The sequence below is a fragment of the Pseudophryne corroboree genome, chromosome 1, assembly GCF_028390025.1.
Source record: "Pseudophryne corroboree isolate aPseCor3 chromosome 1, aPseCor3.hap2, whole genome shotgun sequence".
Lineage (NCBI taxonomy): Eukaryota > Metazoa > Chordata > Amphibia > Anura > Myobatrachidae > Pseudophryne > Pseudophryne corroboree.
In genome coordinates, this window is record NC_086444.1 from 454905612 (window position 1) to 454922279 (window position 16668).

At 49.1% G+C, this 16668-nt stretch overlaps 1 protein-coding gene across 2 annotated transcripts in view; it reads right to left on the reverse strand.

Annotated features, from left to right (window-relative positions):
• IPO4 (importin 4) overlaps window positions 1-16668 on the reverse strand; it is a 272271-nt gene that overhangs the window by 125795 nt on the left and 129808 nt on the right. For both annotated transcript variants that reach the window (XM_063913651.1, XM_063913652.1), the window contains exons 9-10: window positions 14439-14522; window positions 21-188 (exon numbers count right to left, since the gene is read on the reverse strand). In XM_063913651.1, the coding sequence (XP_063769721.1) occupies window positions 21-188; window positions 14439-14522 (252 nt within the window). The remainder of the gene's footprint in view (window positions 1-20; window positions 189-14438; window positions 14523-16668) is intronic.

A 16668-nucleotide genomic window follows, 5' to 3' on the forward strand; every position in this document is an offset into this window, starting at 1 on the left:
ACATGTGCTCCATAGCTGACCTGAACTGCATAGTGTTTGGGTGACTCCACTTCAGCCCCCTCTTCCAACAACTCTTCATCCTCGTCATCTTGGTCTTCTGGGTCCATTTGCCCAAGAGGAGGCTCAGCACACATGATGGGAAAAATAGCATTGAGAATCTGAGTCAGCAGCTTTTGCTTTAAGATGGACTAAGACGAAACAGACCACATTAGATTAATGATACGTTTGCAGAGCCAAGCCAGCCCTCTACCCATTTTAAAACTGATAAATATAAAAAAGGACCATAAAAGGAATGAGCACAAGACTAAGGTAACTAATGACTGCTTATTTGTACACCCTGTTCTCCAGGGGAAAATAAGATTTTACTTACCGGTAAATCTATTTCTCGTAGTCCGTAGTGGATGCTGGGGACTCCGTAAGGACCATGGGGAATAGACGGGCTCCGCAGGAGACATGGGCACTTTAAGATAGAATTTAGATTCTGGTGTGCTCTGGCTCCTCCCTCTATGTCCCTCCTCCAGACCTCAGTTAGAGAAACTGTGCCCGGAAGAGCTGACAGTACAAGGAAAGGATTTTGGACATCCAGGGTAAGACTCATACCAGCCACACCAATCACACCGTATAACTTGTGATAAACTTACCCAGTCAACAGTATGAACTACAATAGAGCATCAGTTCAACCCTGATGCAACAATAACATAGCCCTTATTGCAGCAATAACTATATACAAGTATTGCAGAAGTCCGCACTTGGGACGGGCGCCCAGCATCCACTACGGACTACTAGAAAATAAGAATTTACTTACCGATAATTCTATTTCTCATAGTCCGTAGTGGATGCTGGGACTCCGTCAGGACCATGGGGAATAGCGGGCTCCGCAGGAGACAGGGCACATCTAAATAAAGCTTTTAGGATCACATGGTGCGTACTGGCTCCTCCCCCTATGACCCTCCTCCAAGCCTCAGTTAGGTACTGTGCCCGGACGAGCGTACACAATAAGGAAGGATCTTGAATCCCGGGTAAGACTCATACCAGCCACACCAATCACACCGTACAACTTGTGATCTGAATCCAGTTAACAGTATGATAACAAAAAACGAAGTAGCCTCTGAAAAGATGGCTCACAACAATAGTAATAACCCGATCTTTGTAACAATAACTATGTACAAGTATTGCAGACAATCCGCACTTGGGATGGGCGCCCAGCATCCACTACGGACTATGAGAAATAGAATTATCGGTAAGTAAATTCTTATTTTCTCTAACGTCCTAGTGGATGCTGGGACTCCGTCAGGACCATGGGGATTATACCAAAGCTCCCAAACGGGCGGGAGAGTGCGGATGACTCTGCAGCACCGAATGAGAGAACTCCAGGTCCTCCTTAGCCAGAGTATCAAATTTGTAAAATTTTACAAACGTGTTCTCCCCTGACCACGTAGCTGCTCGGCAAAGTTGTAATGCCGAGACCCCTCGGGCAGCCGCCCAAGATGAGCCCACTTTCCTTGTGGAGTGGGCCTTTACAGATTTAGGCTGTGGCAGGCCTGCCACAGAATGTGCAAGTTGGATTGTGCTACAGATCCAACGTGCAATCGTCTGTTTAGACGCAGGAGCACCCATCTTGTTGGGTGCATACAATATAAACAACGAGTCAGATTTTCTGACTCCAGCTGTCCTTGAAATATATATTTTTAATGCTCTGACAACGTCCAGTAACTTGGAGTCCTCCAAGTCGCTAGTAGCCGCAGGCACCACAATAGGCTGGTTCAAGTGAAAAGCCGAAACCACCTTAGGGAGAAAATGAGGACGTGTCCGCAGTTCTGCCCTGTCCGAATGGAAAATCAGATATGGGCTTTTGTATGATAAAGCCGCCAACTCTGAAACTCTCCTGGCTGAAGCCAGGGCCAATAGCATGGTTACCTTCCATGTAAGGTATTTTAAATCTACCGATTTTAGAGGCTCAAACCAATGAGATTTGAGAAAATTCAAAACTACGTTCAAATCCCACGGTGCCACTGGAGGCACTATTGGGGGTTGTATATGTAGTACACCTTTGACAAAAGTTTGTACTTCAGGCACTGATGCCAATTCCTTCTGGAAGAAGATTGATAAGGCCGAAATTTGAACTTTAATGGACCCCAATTTTAGGCCCATAGACAATCCTGCTTGCAGGAAATGTAAGAATCGACCCAATTGAAATTCTTCCGTTGGAGCCTTCTTGGCCTCACACCACGCAACATATTTTCGCCAAATGCGGTGATAATGTTGTACAGTCACTTCCTTTCTAGCCTTAATCAAGGTAGGAATAACTTCCTCTGGAATGCCCTTTTCTTTTAGAATCCGGCGTTCAACCGCCATGCCGTCAAACGCAGACGCGGTAAGTCTTGGAACATACAAGGTCCCTGCTGAAGCAGATCCCTTCTTAGAGGTAGAGGCCATGGATCCTCCGTGAGCATCTCTTGAAGTTCCGGATACCAAGTTCTTCTTGGCCAGTCCGGAGCCACCAGTATTGTTCTTACTCCTCTTTTCCGTATAATTCTCAGTACCTTTGGTATGAGAGGCAGAGGAGGGAACACATACACTGACTGGTACACCCACGGTGTTACCAGAGCGTCCACAGCTATTGCCTGAGGGTCTCTTGACCTGGCGCAATATCTGTCCAATTTTTTGTTGAGGCGAGACGCCATCATGTCCACCTTTGGTCTTTCCCAACGGTTCACAATCATGTGGAAGACGTCTGGATGAAGTCCCCACTCTCCCGGGTGAAGGTCGTGTCTGCTGAGGAAGTCTGCTTCCCAGTTGTCCACTCCCGGGATGAACACTGCTGACAGTGCTATGACATGATTCTCCGCCCAGCGCAGAATCCTTGCAGCTTCTGTCATTGCTCTTCTGCTTCTCGTGCCGCCTTGTCGGTTTACGTGGGCGACTGCCGTGATGTTGTCCGACTGGATCAACACCGGCTGACCCTGAAGCAGCGATTTTGCCAGGCTTAGAGCATTGTAGATCGCTCTTAGCTCCAGTATATTTATGTGAAGGGACGTCTCCAGGTTTGACCACACGCCCTGGAAGTTTCTTCCCTGTGTGACTGCTCCCCAGCCTCGTAGGCTGGCATCCGTAGTCACCAGGACCCAGTCCTGTATGCCGAATCTGCGGCCCTCTAACAGATGGGCACTCTGCAACCACCACAGGAGAGACAACCTTGTTCTTGGTGACAGTGTTATCCGCTGATGCATGTGCAGATGCGATCCGGACCATTTGTCCAGCAGATCCCACTGAAATGTCCGTGCATGGAATCTGCCGAATGGAATCGCTTCGTAAGAAGCCACCATCTTTCCCAGGACTCTTGTGCATTGATGTACTGACACAGTTCCTGGTTTTAGGAGGTTCCTGACAAGTTCGGATAACTCCCTTGCTTTCTCCTCCGGGAGAAACACCTTTTTCTGAACCGTGTCCAGAATCATTCCCAGGAACAGCAGACGAGTTGTCGGGGTCAATTGAGATTTTGGAAGATTCAGAATCCACCCGTGTTGCTGAAGCACTACCTGGGTTAGTGCTACACCGACTTCCAGCTGTTCTCTGGACTTTGCCCTTATCAGGAGATCGTCCAAGTAAGGGATAATTAATACGCCTTTTCTTCGTAGAAGAACCATCATTTCGGTCATTACCTTGGTAAAGACCCGAGGGGCCGTGGACAAACCAAACGGCAGCGTTTGAAACTGATAATGACAGTCTTGTATCACGAACCTGAGATACCCTTGGTGTGAGGGGTAAATTGGGACATGCAGATAAGCATCTTTTATGTCCAGGGACACCATGAAGTCCCCTTCTTCCAGATTCGCTATCACTGCTCTGAGTGACTCCATCTTGAACTTGAATTTCTGTATGTACAGGTTCAAGGATTTCAGGTTTAGAATAGGTCTTACCGAACCGTCCGGCTTCGGTACCACAAATAGTGTGGAATAATACCCCTTTCCCTGTTGTAGGAGGGGTACCTTGACTATCACCTGCTGAGAATACAGCTTGTGAATGGCTTCCAAAACCGACGTCCTTTCTGAGGGAGACGTTGGTAAAGCAGACTTTAGGAACCGGCGAGGGGGAGACCTTTCGAACTCCAACATGTAACCCTGAGATATTATCTGCAGGATCCACGGGTCCACTTGTGAGCGAGCCCACTGATTGCTGAAAATCTTGAGTCGACCCCCCACCGCTCCTGAGTCCGCTTGTAAAGCCCCAGCGTCATGCTGATGGCTTTGTAGAACCCGGGGCGGGCTTCTGGTCCTGGGCAGGGGCTGCTTGCTGCCCTCTCTTACCCTTTCCTCTGCCTCGCGGCAGATAAGACTGTCCTTTTGGTCGCTTGTTTTTATAGGAGCGAAAGGACTGCGGCTGAAAAGACGGTGTCTTTTTCTGTTGGGAGGGGGTCAGAGGTAAAAAAGTGGATTTGCCGGCAGTTGCCGTGGCCACCAGGTCCGAAAGACCGACCCCAAATAATTCCTCTCCTTTATATGGCAATACTTCCATATGCCTTTTGGAATCCGCATCACCTGACCACTGTCGCGTCCATAAACTTCTTCTGGCAGATATGGACATCGCGCTTACTCTTGATGCTAGAGTACAAATATCCCTCTGAGCATCTCGCATATAAAGAAAAGCATCCTTTAATTGCTCTAGAGTCAATAAAATACTGTCCCTATCCAGGGTATCAATATTTTCAGTCAGAGAATCCAACCACACTACCCCAGCACTGCACATCCAGGCTGAGGCTACTGCCGGTCGCAGTATAACACCAGTTTTCCGGCCGTCTCATTTCGTCAACTGACTTTTGTAATGTGCTAACATTATCACGTAATTCCATAACTAAAGCCATCCATTCCGGTGTCGACTCCCTAGGGGGTGACATCACCATTACCGGCAATTGCTCTGCCTCCACACCAACATCGTCCTCATACATGTCGACACACACGTACCGACACACAGCAGCCACACAGGGAATGCTCTAATCGAAGACAGGACCCTCTTAGCCCTTTGGGGAGACAGAGGGAGAGTTTGCCAGCACACACCAAAAACGCTATAAATGTATATAAACAACCCTAGAAGGTGTTGTTTTTGATATAAGCGCTTTTAATATATCAATATCGCCAAATTATGCCCCCCTTCTCTTTGTTACCCTGTTTCTGTAGTGCAGTGCAGGGGAGAGTCCTGGGAGCCTTCCTCACCAGCGGAGCTGAGCAGGAAAATGGCGCTGAGTGCTGAGGAGAATAAGCTCCGCCCCTTTTTCGGCGGGCTTTTCTCCCGGGATTTAAGAAAACTGGCCTGGGTTAAATACATACATATAGCCTTAATGGCTATATGTGATGTATTTATTTTGCCACTAAAGGTATTTAATATTGCTGCCCAGGGCGCCCCCAGCAGCGCCCTGCACCCTCCGTGACTGAATCAGTGAGACGTGTAGCAACAATGGCGCACAGCTGCAGTGCTGTGCGCTACCTTCATGAAGACTGAGGAGTCTTCTGCCGCCTGCTTTCCGGACCTCCGTCTTCAGCGTCTGTAAGGGGGATCGGCGGCGCGGCTCCGGGACGAACCCCAGGAGGACCTGTGTTCCGACTCCCTCTGGAGCTAAGTGTCCAGTAGCCTAAGACTCCAATCCATCCTGCACGCAGGTGAGTTGGAAATCTCTCCCCTAAGTCCCTCGATGCAGTGATCCTGTTGCCAGCAGGATTCACTGAGATTTAAACCTAAAAAAACTTTTTCTAAGCAGCTCTTTAGGAGAGCCACCTAGATTGCACCCTTCTCGGACGGGCACAAAAACCTAAATGAGGCTTGGAGGAGGGTCATAGGGGGAGGAGCCAGTACGCACCATGTGATCCTAAAAGCTTTATTTAGATGTGCCCCGTCTCCTGCGGAGCCCGCTATTCCCCATGGTCCTGACGGAGTCCCAGCATCCACTAGGACGTTAGAGAAAATAAGATTTTACTCACCGGTAAATCTATTTCTCGTAGTCCAATAGATCCCACTGAAAGATCCTCGCATGGAACCTGCCGAAGGGAATGGCTTCGTATGACGCCACCATCTTTCCCAGGACTCGCGTGCAGTGATGCACCGACACCTGTTTTGGTTTTAGGAGGTCTCTGACCAGAGTCACGAGCTCCTGAGCCTTCTCCGCCGGGAGAAACACCTTCTTCTGGTCGGTGTCCAGAATCATGCCCAGGAAGGGCAGACGCGTCGTAGGAATCAGCTGCGACTTTGGAATATTCAGAATCCAGCCGTGCTGTTGCAACACTTCCTGAGAGTGTGCTACGCTGATCAGCAACCGCTCCCTGGACCTCGCCTTTATGAGGAGATCGTCCAAGTATGGGATAATTGTAACTCCTTGCTTTCGAAGGAGCACCATCATCTCCGCCATTACCTTGGTAAAAATTCTCAGTGCCGTGGACAGGCCAAACGGCAACGTCTGTAATTGGTAATGACAGTTCTGTACCACAAACCTGATGTACTCCTGATGAGGTGGATAAATGGGGACATGCAAGTAAGCATCCTTGATGTCCAGAGACACCATAAAATCCCCCTCTTCCAGGCTTGCAATGACCGCTCTGAGCGATTCCATTTTGAACTTGAACTTCTTCAGATAAATGTTCAGGGATTTTAAATTCAAAATGGGTCTGACCGAACCGTCCGGTTTCGGTACCACAAACATAGTGGAATAGTAACCCCTTCCCTGTTGAAGGAGGGGAACCTTTACCACAACCTGCTGGAGATATAACTTGCGAATCGCCGCTAACACTACCTCCCTTTCCATGGGGGAAGCTGGCAGGGCCGATTTTAGGTAACGGTGAGGTGGCGTCACTTCGAATTCCAGCTTGTATCCCTGAGACACAATTTGTATAGCCCAAGGATCCACCCGTGAGCGAACCCACTGATGGCTGAAATTTCGGAGACGCGCCCCCGCCGCTCCTGGCTCCGCCTGTGGAGCCCCAGCGTCATGCGGTGGATTTAGTGGAAGCCGGGGAGGACTTTTGTTCCTGGGAACTAGCTGCATGGTGCAGCTTCTTTCCTCTACCCCTGCCTCTGGCAAGAAAGGATGCACCTCTGACTTTCTTGCTTTTTTGTGAACGAAAGGACTGCATTTGGTAATACGGTGCTTTCTTTGGCTGTGAGGGAATATATGGTAAAAAATTGGACTTCCCAGCCGTAGCTTTGGAAACTAGGTCCGAGAGACCGTCCCCAAACAATTCCTCACCCTTGTAAGGTAAAACCTCCATGTGCTTTTTAGAGTCGGCATCACCTGTCCATTGCAGAGTCCACAGGACCCTTCTGGCAGAAATTGACATTGCGTTTATTCTAGAGCCCAGCAGGCAAATGTCCCTCTGGGCATCCCTCATATATAGGACAGCGTCTTTGATATGTCCTAGGGTCAGTAAAACAGTCTCCCTGTCCAGTGTATCTATCTCCTCAGACAGAGTATCTGTCCATGCTGCCACAGCACTACACATCCAGGCCGACGCAATTGCCGGCCTCAGTAGAGTACCAGAATGTGTATAAACAGACTTCAGGATACCTTCCTGCTTTCTATCCGCAGGATCCTTTAGGGCGGCCGTATCCTGTGACTGCAGGGCCACCTTCTTAGATAAGCGTGTCAACGCTTTGTCCACCCTAGGGGAGGATTCCCAGCGTAACCTGTCCGATGGTGGGAAAGGATACGCCATAAGTAATCTTTTGGAAATCAGCACTTTCCTATCAGGAGAATCCCACGCTTTTTCACATAATTCGTTTAATTCATGTGAAGGGGGAAAAGTCACTTCTTGCTTTTTCTCCCCAAACATATAAACCCTCTTGTCAGGGACAGGGTTTTCCTCCGATATGTGCAATACATCCTTCATTGCTATAATCATATAGCGGATGGCTTTAGTCATTTTAGGCTGCAACTTTGCATCATCGCCATCGACACTGGAGTCAGAATCCGTGTCGATATCTGTGTCAACAATCTGGGATAGTGGGCGCTTTTGAGACCCTGACGGCCTCTGAGCTGTAGGATCAGATATGGGTTGAGACCCTGACTGTCCCAATGTGTCAGCTTTATCCAACCTCTTATGCAAGGAGTTCACGTTATCATTTAACACCTTCCACATATCCATCCAATCAGGTGTCGGCACCGTCGGCGGCACCACATTCATTTGCACCTGTTCTGCCTCCACGTATCCTTCCTCGTCAAACATGTCGACAAACGTACCGACACACCGCACACACAAGGGGATGCTCTAAATGAGGACAGGACCCCCACAAGGTCTTTTGGGGAGACAGAGAGAGAGTATGCCAGCACACACCCCAGCGCTATATAACCCAGGGATTACACAGTAACTTAGTGTTTACCCAGTAGCTGCTGTATAATGATAAAATGCGCCTAAATTTATGTCGTCGTCGTCCCCCCCCTCTCTTTTTTACCCTTTTTCTACCTTGAGACTGCAGGGGATAGCCTGGGAAGCTGCCTCTCAGCGGAGCTGTAGAGATAAAATGGCGCTGGTGAGTGCTGAGGAAGAAGGCCCCGCCCCCTCAGCGGCGGGCTTCTGTCCCGCTTCTGTGTAAAAATAATGGCGGGGGCTCGTACATATATACAGTGCCCAGCTGTATATATGTGCCTTTTTGCCAAGAGGTATCATAATTGCTGCCCAGGGCGCCCCCCCCTGCGCCCTGCACCCTACAGTGACCGGAGTGTGCGGGTAGTGTGGGAGCAATGGCGCACAGCTGCAGTGCTGTGCGCTACCTCATGTGAAGACAGGAGTCTTCTGATGCCGATTTCGATGTCTTCTTGCTTCTGCCGGCTTCTGTCTTCTGGCTCTGCAAGGGGGACGGCGGCGAGGCTCCGGGAACGGACGACCAAGGTTAAGATCCTGTGTTCGAACCCTCTGGAGCTAATGGTGTCCAGTAGCCTAAGAAGCGCAACCTAGCCGCAGTTAGTAGGTTTGCTTCTCTCCCCTCAGTCCCACATAGCAGAGAGTCTGTTGCCAGCAGAAGCTCTCTGAAAATAAAAAACCTAACTAAAATACTTTCTTATTAGCAAGCTCAGGAGAGCTCACTAAAAGCACCCAGCTCTGGCCGGGCACAGATTCTAACTGAGATCTGGAGGAGGGGCATAGAGGGAGGAGCCAGTGCACACCAGTAGTACTAAATCTTTCTTAAGGTGCCCAGTCTCCTGCGGAGCCCGTCTATTGCCCATGGTCCTTACGGAGTCCCCAGCATCCACTAGGACGTTAGAGAAATAGATTTACCGGTAAGTAAAATCTTATTTTCTCTAACGTCCTAGTGGATGCTGGGGACTCTGTAAGGACCATGGGGATTATACCAAAGCTCTCAAACGGGCGGGAGAGTGCGGATGACTCTGCAGCACCGAATGACCAAACACAAGGTCCTCCTCAGCCAGGGTATCAAACTTGTAGAACTTTGCAAAAGTGTTTGAACCTGACCAAGTAGCCGCTCGGCACAGCTGTAATGCCGAGACCCCTCGGGCAGCCGCCCAAGAAGAGCCCACCTTCCTAGTGGAATGGGCCTTAACTGATTTTGGCAGCGGCAATCCAGCCGCAGAATGAGCCTGCTGAATTGTATTACAGATCCAGCGAGCAATAGTTTGCTTTGAAGCAGGAGCACCAAGCTTGTTGGAAACATACAGGATAAACAAAGATTCTCTTTTCCTGACCCTAGCCGTCCTGGCTACATAAACCTTCAAAGCCCTGACCACATCAAGTAACTCGGAATCCTCCAAGTCAGTAGTAGCCACAGGTACCACAATAGGTTGGTTTATATGAAAGGATGAAACCACTTTTGGCAGAAATTGTGGACGGGTCCGCAATTCTGCTCTATCCTCATGGAAAACCAAATAGGGGCTTTTATGTGACAAAGCCGTTAATTCTGACACACGCCTAGCCGAAGCCAATGCTAGTAGCATGACCACCTTCCACGTGAGATATTTCAATTCCACCGTTTTGAGTGGTTCAAACCAGTGGGATTTCAGGAAACTCAACACCACGTTAAGATCCCAAGGTGCCACCGGGGGCACAAAAGGGGGCTGAATACGCAGCACTCCCTTCACAAACGTCTGAACTTCAGGTAGAGAAGCCAGCTCTTTTTGAAAGAAAATGGATAGGGCCGAAATCTGGACCTTAATGGAACCCAATTTTAGGCCCAAAGTCACTCCTGACTGTAGGAAGTGAAGGAAACGGCCCAGCTGGAATTCCTCCGTAGGGGCATTCCTGGCCTCACACCAAGCAACATATTTTCGCCATATACGGTGATAATGTTGAGCTGTCACGTCCTTCCTAGCCTTTATCAGCGTAGGAATGACCTCATCTGGAATGCCTTTTTCCGCTAGGATCCGGCGTTCAACCGCCATTCCGGAACAATGAGTATTGTTCTCACTCCTCTTTTTCTTATGATTCTCAACACCTTGGGTATGAGAGGAAGAGGAGGAAATACATAGACCGATTGGAACACCCACGGTGTCACCAGGGCGTCTACAGCTATCGCCTGAGGGTCTCTTGACCTGGCGCAATACCTCTGTATTTTCTTGTTGAGGCGGGATGCCATCATGTCCACCTGTGGCAGTTCCCACCGACTTGCAAGCTGTGCGAAGACTTCTTGATGAAGTCCCCACTCTCCCGGGTGGAGGCCGTGCTTGCTGAGGAAGTCTGCTTCCCAGTTGTCTACCCCCGGGATGAACACTGCTGACAGTTCGCTTACATGATTCTCCGCCCAGCGAAGAATTCTGGTGGCTTCCGCCATCGCCACCCTGCTCCTTGTGCTGCCTTGTCGGTTTATATGAGCCACAGCGGTGATGTTGTCTGACTGAATCAGAACAGGTTGACCGCGAAGCAGGGCCTCTGGCTTGACGTAGGGCGTTGTAAATGGCCCTTAGTTCCAGGATGTTGATGTGAAGGCAAGTCTCCTGACTTGACCACAGACCTTGGAAATTTCTTCCCTGTGTGACTGCTCCCCACCCTCGGAGGATTGCATCCATGGTCACCAGGACCCAGTCCTGAAGGCCGAATCTGCGGCCCTCGAGAAGGTGAGCACTCTGCAGCCACCACAGGAGAGACACCCTGGCCCTGGGGGATAGGGTGATTAACCGATGCATCTGAAGATGTGATCCGGACCATTTGTCCAGTAAGTCCCATTGAAAGGTCCTCACATGGAACCTGCCGAAGGGAATGGCCTCGTACGATGCCACCATCTTTCCCAGGACTCGAGTGCAGTGATACACTGACACCTGTTTTGGTTTTAATAGGTCTTTGACCAGTGTCATGAGTTCCTGAACCTTCTCTATCGGGAGATAAACCCTTTTCTGGCCTGTGTCCAGAATCATGCCCAGGAAGGGCAGACGAGTCGTAGGAACCAGCTGCGACTTTGGAATATTCAGAATCCAGCCGTGTTGCCGTAACACTTCCAGAGAACGTGCTACGCTGATCAGCAACTGCTCTCTTGACCTCGCTTTTATGAGGAGATCGTCCAAGTATGGGATAATTGTGACCCCTTGCTTCCGCAGGAGTACCATCATTTCCGCCATTACCTTGGTAAATATTCTCGGAGCCGTGGAGAGACCAAACGGCAACGTCTGAAATTGGTAATGACAATCCTGTACCACAAATCTGAGGTACGCCTGATGAGGTGGATAAATGGGGACATGAAGGTATGCATCCTTTATGTCCAGAGACACCATAAAATCCCCCCCTTCCAGGCTTGCAATGACCGCTCTCAGCGATTCCATCTTAAACCTGAACCTTTTTAGGTACACGTTCAGGGATTTTAAATTCAATATGGGTCTGACCGAACCGTCCGGTTTCAGTACCACAAACATGGTCGAATAATAACCCTTTCCTTGTTGAAGGAGGGGAACCTTGACCACCACCTGTTGAAGATACAATTTGTGAATTGCAGTTAACACTATTTCCCTCTCTAAGGGGGAAGCTGGCAGGGACGACTTGAGGTATCGGTGAGGGGGCATCTCTTCAAATTCCAGCTTGTATCCCTGAGACACAACATCTTTTGCCCAGGGATCCAACTGTGAGTGAACCCACTTGTGGCTGAAATTTCGGAGACGTGCCCCCACCGGGCCTAGCTCCGCCTGTGGAGCCCCAGCGTCATGCGGTGGATTTAGTGGAAGCCGGGGAGGACTTCTGTTCCTGGGAACTAGCTGTGTTGTGCAGCTTCTTTCCTCTGCCCCTCCCTCTGGCAAGAAAGGACGCACCTCGGACTTTCTTGTTTTTCTGTGATTGAAAGGACTGCATTTGGAAATACGGTGCTCTCTTAGGTTGTGAGGAAACATATGGCAAAAAATTTGACTTCCCAGACGTAGCTGTGGAGACCAGGTCCGAGAGACCCTCCCCAAACAATTCCTCACCCTTGTAAGGTAAAACCTCCATGTGCCTTTTTGAGTCGGCATCACCTGTCCATTGCCTAGTCCACAGGACCCTTCTGGCAGAAATCGACATAGCATTTATTCTAGAACCTAGTAGGCTAATGTCTCTCATATAAAGGACAGCGTCTTTTATATGCCCCAGGGTCATTAATATAGTATCCTTGTCTAAGGTATCAAGTTCCTCAGATAAGGTATCCGTCCATGCTGCTACAGCACTACACACCCAAGCCGACACGATTGCCGGCCTCAGTAAGGTACTTCAGGGTAACCTCCTGTTTGCGATCCGCAGCATCTTTGAGGGTAGCCGTATCCTGTGACAGCAGGGCTACCTTCTTGGATAAGCGTGTCAAAGTTTTGTCCACCCTCGGGGAGGATTCCCAGCGTAAGCGGTCCGTTGGCGGGAAAGGATACGCCATAAGAATCTTTTTGGAAATCTGCAGTTTTTTATCTGGAGATTCCTAAGCCTTTTCACATAACTCATTGAGCTCGTGTGAGGGGGGAGAAGTTACCTGCGGCTTCTTTTCCCCATACATATGAACCCTCTTGTCAGGGACTGGGGTTTCCTCTGTGATGTGCAACACATCCTTAATAGCTATAATCATATAACGGATGGATTTAGCCAATTTTGGCTGTAACTTTGCATCGTCGTAATCGACACTGGAGTCCGAATCCATGTTGGTATCCGTGTCAATAATTTGGGATAGTGGGTGCTTCTGAGACCCTGTCGGTCTCTGCGACATAGGATCAGGCATGGGTTGGGACCCTGACTGTCCTGAGGTTTCAGCTTTGTCTAACCTTTTATGCAAGGAATTAACATTATCATTTAAAACCTTCCACATATCCATCCAATCAGGTGTCTGTGCCGTCGGCAGAGACACCACATTCATTTGCTCCCGCTCTGCTTCCACATAGCCTTCCTCATCAGACATGTCGACACAAGCGTACCGACACACCACACACACAGGGAATGCCCTTTTTGAAGACAGTTCCCCCACAAGGCCCTTTGGTGAGACAGAGAGAGAGTATGCAGCACACACCCCAGCGCTATATAACCCAGGAATAACACAGTAACTTAATGTCAACCCAGTAGCTGAAGTATTTGTGTTTTTAGCGCCTAATTATGTGCCCCCCCCCTCCCTTTTTACCCTTTTTCTACCGTGATCTGCAGGGGAGAGCCTGGGGAGCTTCTTCTCAGCGGAGCTGTGGAGAAAAAATGGCGCTGGTGAGTGCTGAGGGAGAAGCCCCGCCCCCTCGACGGCGGGCTTCTGTCCCGCTAAAATACATATCTTTTTGGCGGGGGCTCATACATATATACAGTGCCCAACTGTATATATGTTATCTTTTGCCAACAGAGGTCCATATGCTGCCCAGGGCGCCCCCCACCCCCTGCACCCTTACAGTGACCGGAGTATGTGAGGAGTGTATGGAGCAATGGTGCACAGCTGCAGTGCTGTGCGTTACCTCATGTCAAGAACGGAGTCTTCTGCCGCCGATTTCGAAGTCTTCTTTGCTCCTCATACTCACCCGGCATCTGTCTTACGGCTCTGCGAGGCGGACGGGGGCGCGGCTCTGGGATCGGACGACGAGGGTGAGATCCTGTGTACGATCCCTCTGGAGCTAATGGTGTCCAGTAGCCTAAGAAGCAGGACCTATCTTCAGAGAGTAGGGCTGCTACTCTCCCCTCTGTCCCACGATGCAGGGAGTCTGTTGCCAGCAGAGCTCCCTGAAAATAAAAAATCTAACAAAATACTTTCTTACAGCAAGCTCAGGAGAACTCACTGAACAGCACCCAGCTCGTCCGGGCACAGATTCAAACTGAGGTCTGGAGGAGGGACATAGAGGGAGGAGCCAGAGCATACCAGAATCTAAATTCTTTCTTAAAGTGCCCATGACTCCTGCGGAGCCCGTCTATTCCCCATGGTCCTTACGGAGTCCCCAGCATCCACTAGGACGTTAGAGAAAACACAGTAACATGCTCTCATTTTCTGGAACGGTCTACATAAAAAGCTGTTAATTACAGAAACTTAAACCTATAACTCACTTTGCTCTTGAGTTTGATGAGGAAGCAAATGCAGTGAAGTGACTTCACACGGAGGTTGTCAGACAGTGATGTGTTTACAGCAATCTGCAAAGAGACCAGCACAACAATATCATATTTACCATGTTGCTTCTATTCTCTTGTATGCTGCATGTCTGCTATTTTTACATTTAAGCCGACAGTATGCATTAGTCTGTGTTCATCAGGAGGGATAATTCAATTATGCAAGATAACAAGATACTGTAGGCGAATTCACAACTTCAGTGGCCGGACAATGGGCCTAATTCATGTCTATACAGACATGCCTACGCAGCTGTGACTTTTCAGGCTATGGATTTGCTAATCATCGCACATAAAGCTGGCCAAAACCGAATACAGACGCCTACTGGAGCCATCACAAAGTCATCAGCAACTGCGTACACATACACAGCATCGACGCAATAACGAGGAACATCGACTCCTCGAGTGAGTCTATGGTCACGCAGAATGGCCGCAGCAGTAGGGGTGGGGCTGGTGCCCTGTTTCTCTTTGTACGTGATTGCAGTAGAAGGCAGATAACACACCCTCAAAACAGCCAAGACACGCTTACGGATTTGCCTCCACTCCCCGTTACCTCCTCTAAAACATTTTTTTAATGTAATATTAAATAGTATGCACATATTGTACAGCATTTAAGAATGTTAGAGTTCACAGACTACATTCTCTATCACAGATGAACAAATTCTGTCCAAACACCTGCAAAGTGCTTCAAAAAGTATAGTACCACAATGTTCTTGCACAAAGCAACCAGCCTATTTACCAAGTGTTAAATCTGCAATAACTTCAGAGTAAGAAAACATCCTATATAATAAAAGGCTAATGCTGCTCCTCGCCTCTAAGTGTTTTGCAGCCGTTACATGGCACCCGATGCAGCAATTCTAGTGTTGCTCCGTTTGGGTGCTCACAGCTACCGGTACTGACAGTACTGTTATGTTGTTCAGTCATTGACAGGCTGGTCAACTAGCAAGGACGGAGGTTGGACACATTCTGCTTACGCCGACAGGTGTCGAAAATCTCAGTGGGTTAAATAATATAAATGCAAGGGGAACCCAGTGCTCAGTATATTTCAGTTAGAGAGGGATAGTGAGGTGGTAATAATAAGAATTTACTTACCGATAATTCTATTTCTCGGAGTCCGTAGTGGATGCTGGGGTTCCTGAAAGGACCATGGGGAACAGCGGCTCCGCAGGAGACAGGGCACAAAAAGTAAAGCTTTAGGATCAGGTGGTGTGCACTGGCTCCTCCCCCTATGACCCTCCTCCAAGCCTCAGTTAGGATACTGTGCCCGGACGAGCGTACACAATAAGGAAGGATTTATGAATCCCGGGTAAGACTCATACCAGCCACACCAATCACACTGTACAACCTGTGATCTGAACCCAGTTAACAGTATGATAACAGCGGAGCCTCTGAAAGATGGCTCACAACAATAATAACCCGATTTTTGTAACTATGTACAAGTATTGCAGATAATCCGCACTTGGGATGGGCGCCCAGCATCCACTACGGACTCCGAGAAATAGAATTATCGGTAAGTAAATTCTTATTTTCTCTATCGTCCTAGTGGATGCTGGGGTTCCTGAAAGGACCATGGGGATTATACCAAAGCTCCCAAACGGGCGGGAGAGTGCGGATGACTCTGCAGCACCGAATGAGAGAACTCCAGGTCCTCCTTAGCCAGGTTATCAAATTTGTAGGATTTTACAAACGTGTTTGCCCCTGACTAAATAGCCGCTCGGCAAAGTTGTAAAGCCGAGACCCCTCGGGCAGCCGCCCAAGATGAGCCCACCTTCCTTGTGGAATGGGCATTTACATATTTTGGCTGTGGCAGGCCTGCCACAGAATGTGCAAGCTGAATTGTATTACACATCCAACTAGCAAAAGTCTGCTTAGAAGCAAGAGCACCCAGTTTGTTGGGTGCATACAGGATAACAGCAAGTCAGTTTTCCTGACTCCAGCCGTCCTGGAACCTATATTTTCAGGGCCCTGACCACATCTAGCAACTTGGAGTCCTCCAAGTCCCTAGTAGGCGCAAGACACCACAATAAGCTGGTTCAGGTGAAACACTGACACCACCTTAGGGAGAGAACTGGGGACGAGTCCGCAGCTCTGCCCTGTCCGAATGGACAAACAGATATGGGCTTTTTTGAGAAAAAAACCACCAATTTGACACTCGCCTGGTCCAGGCCAGGTC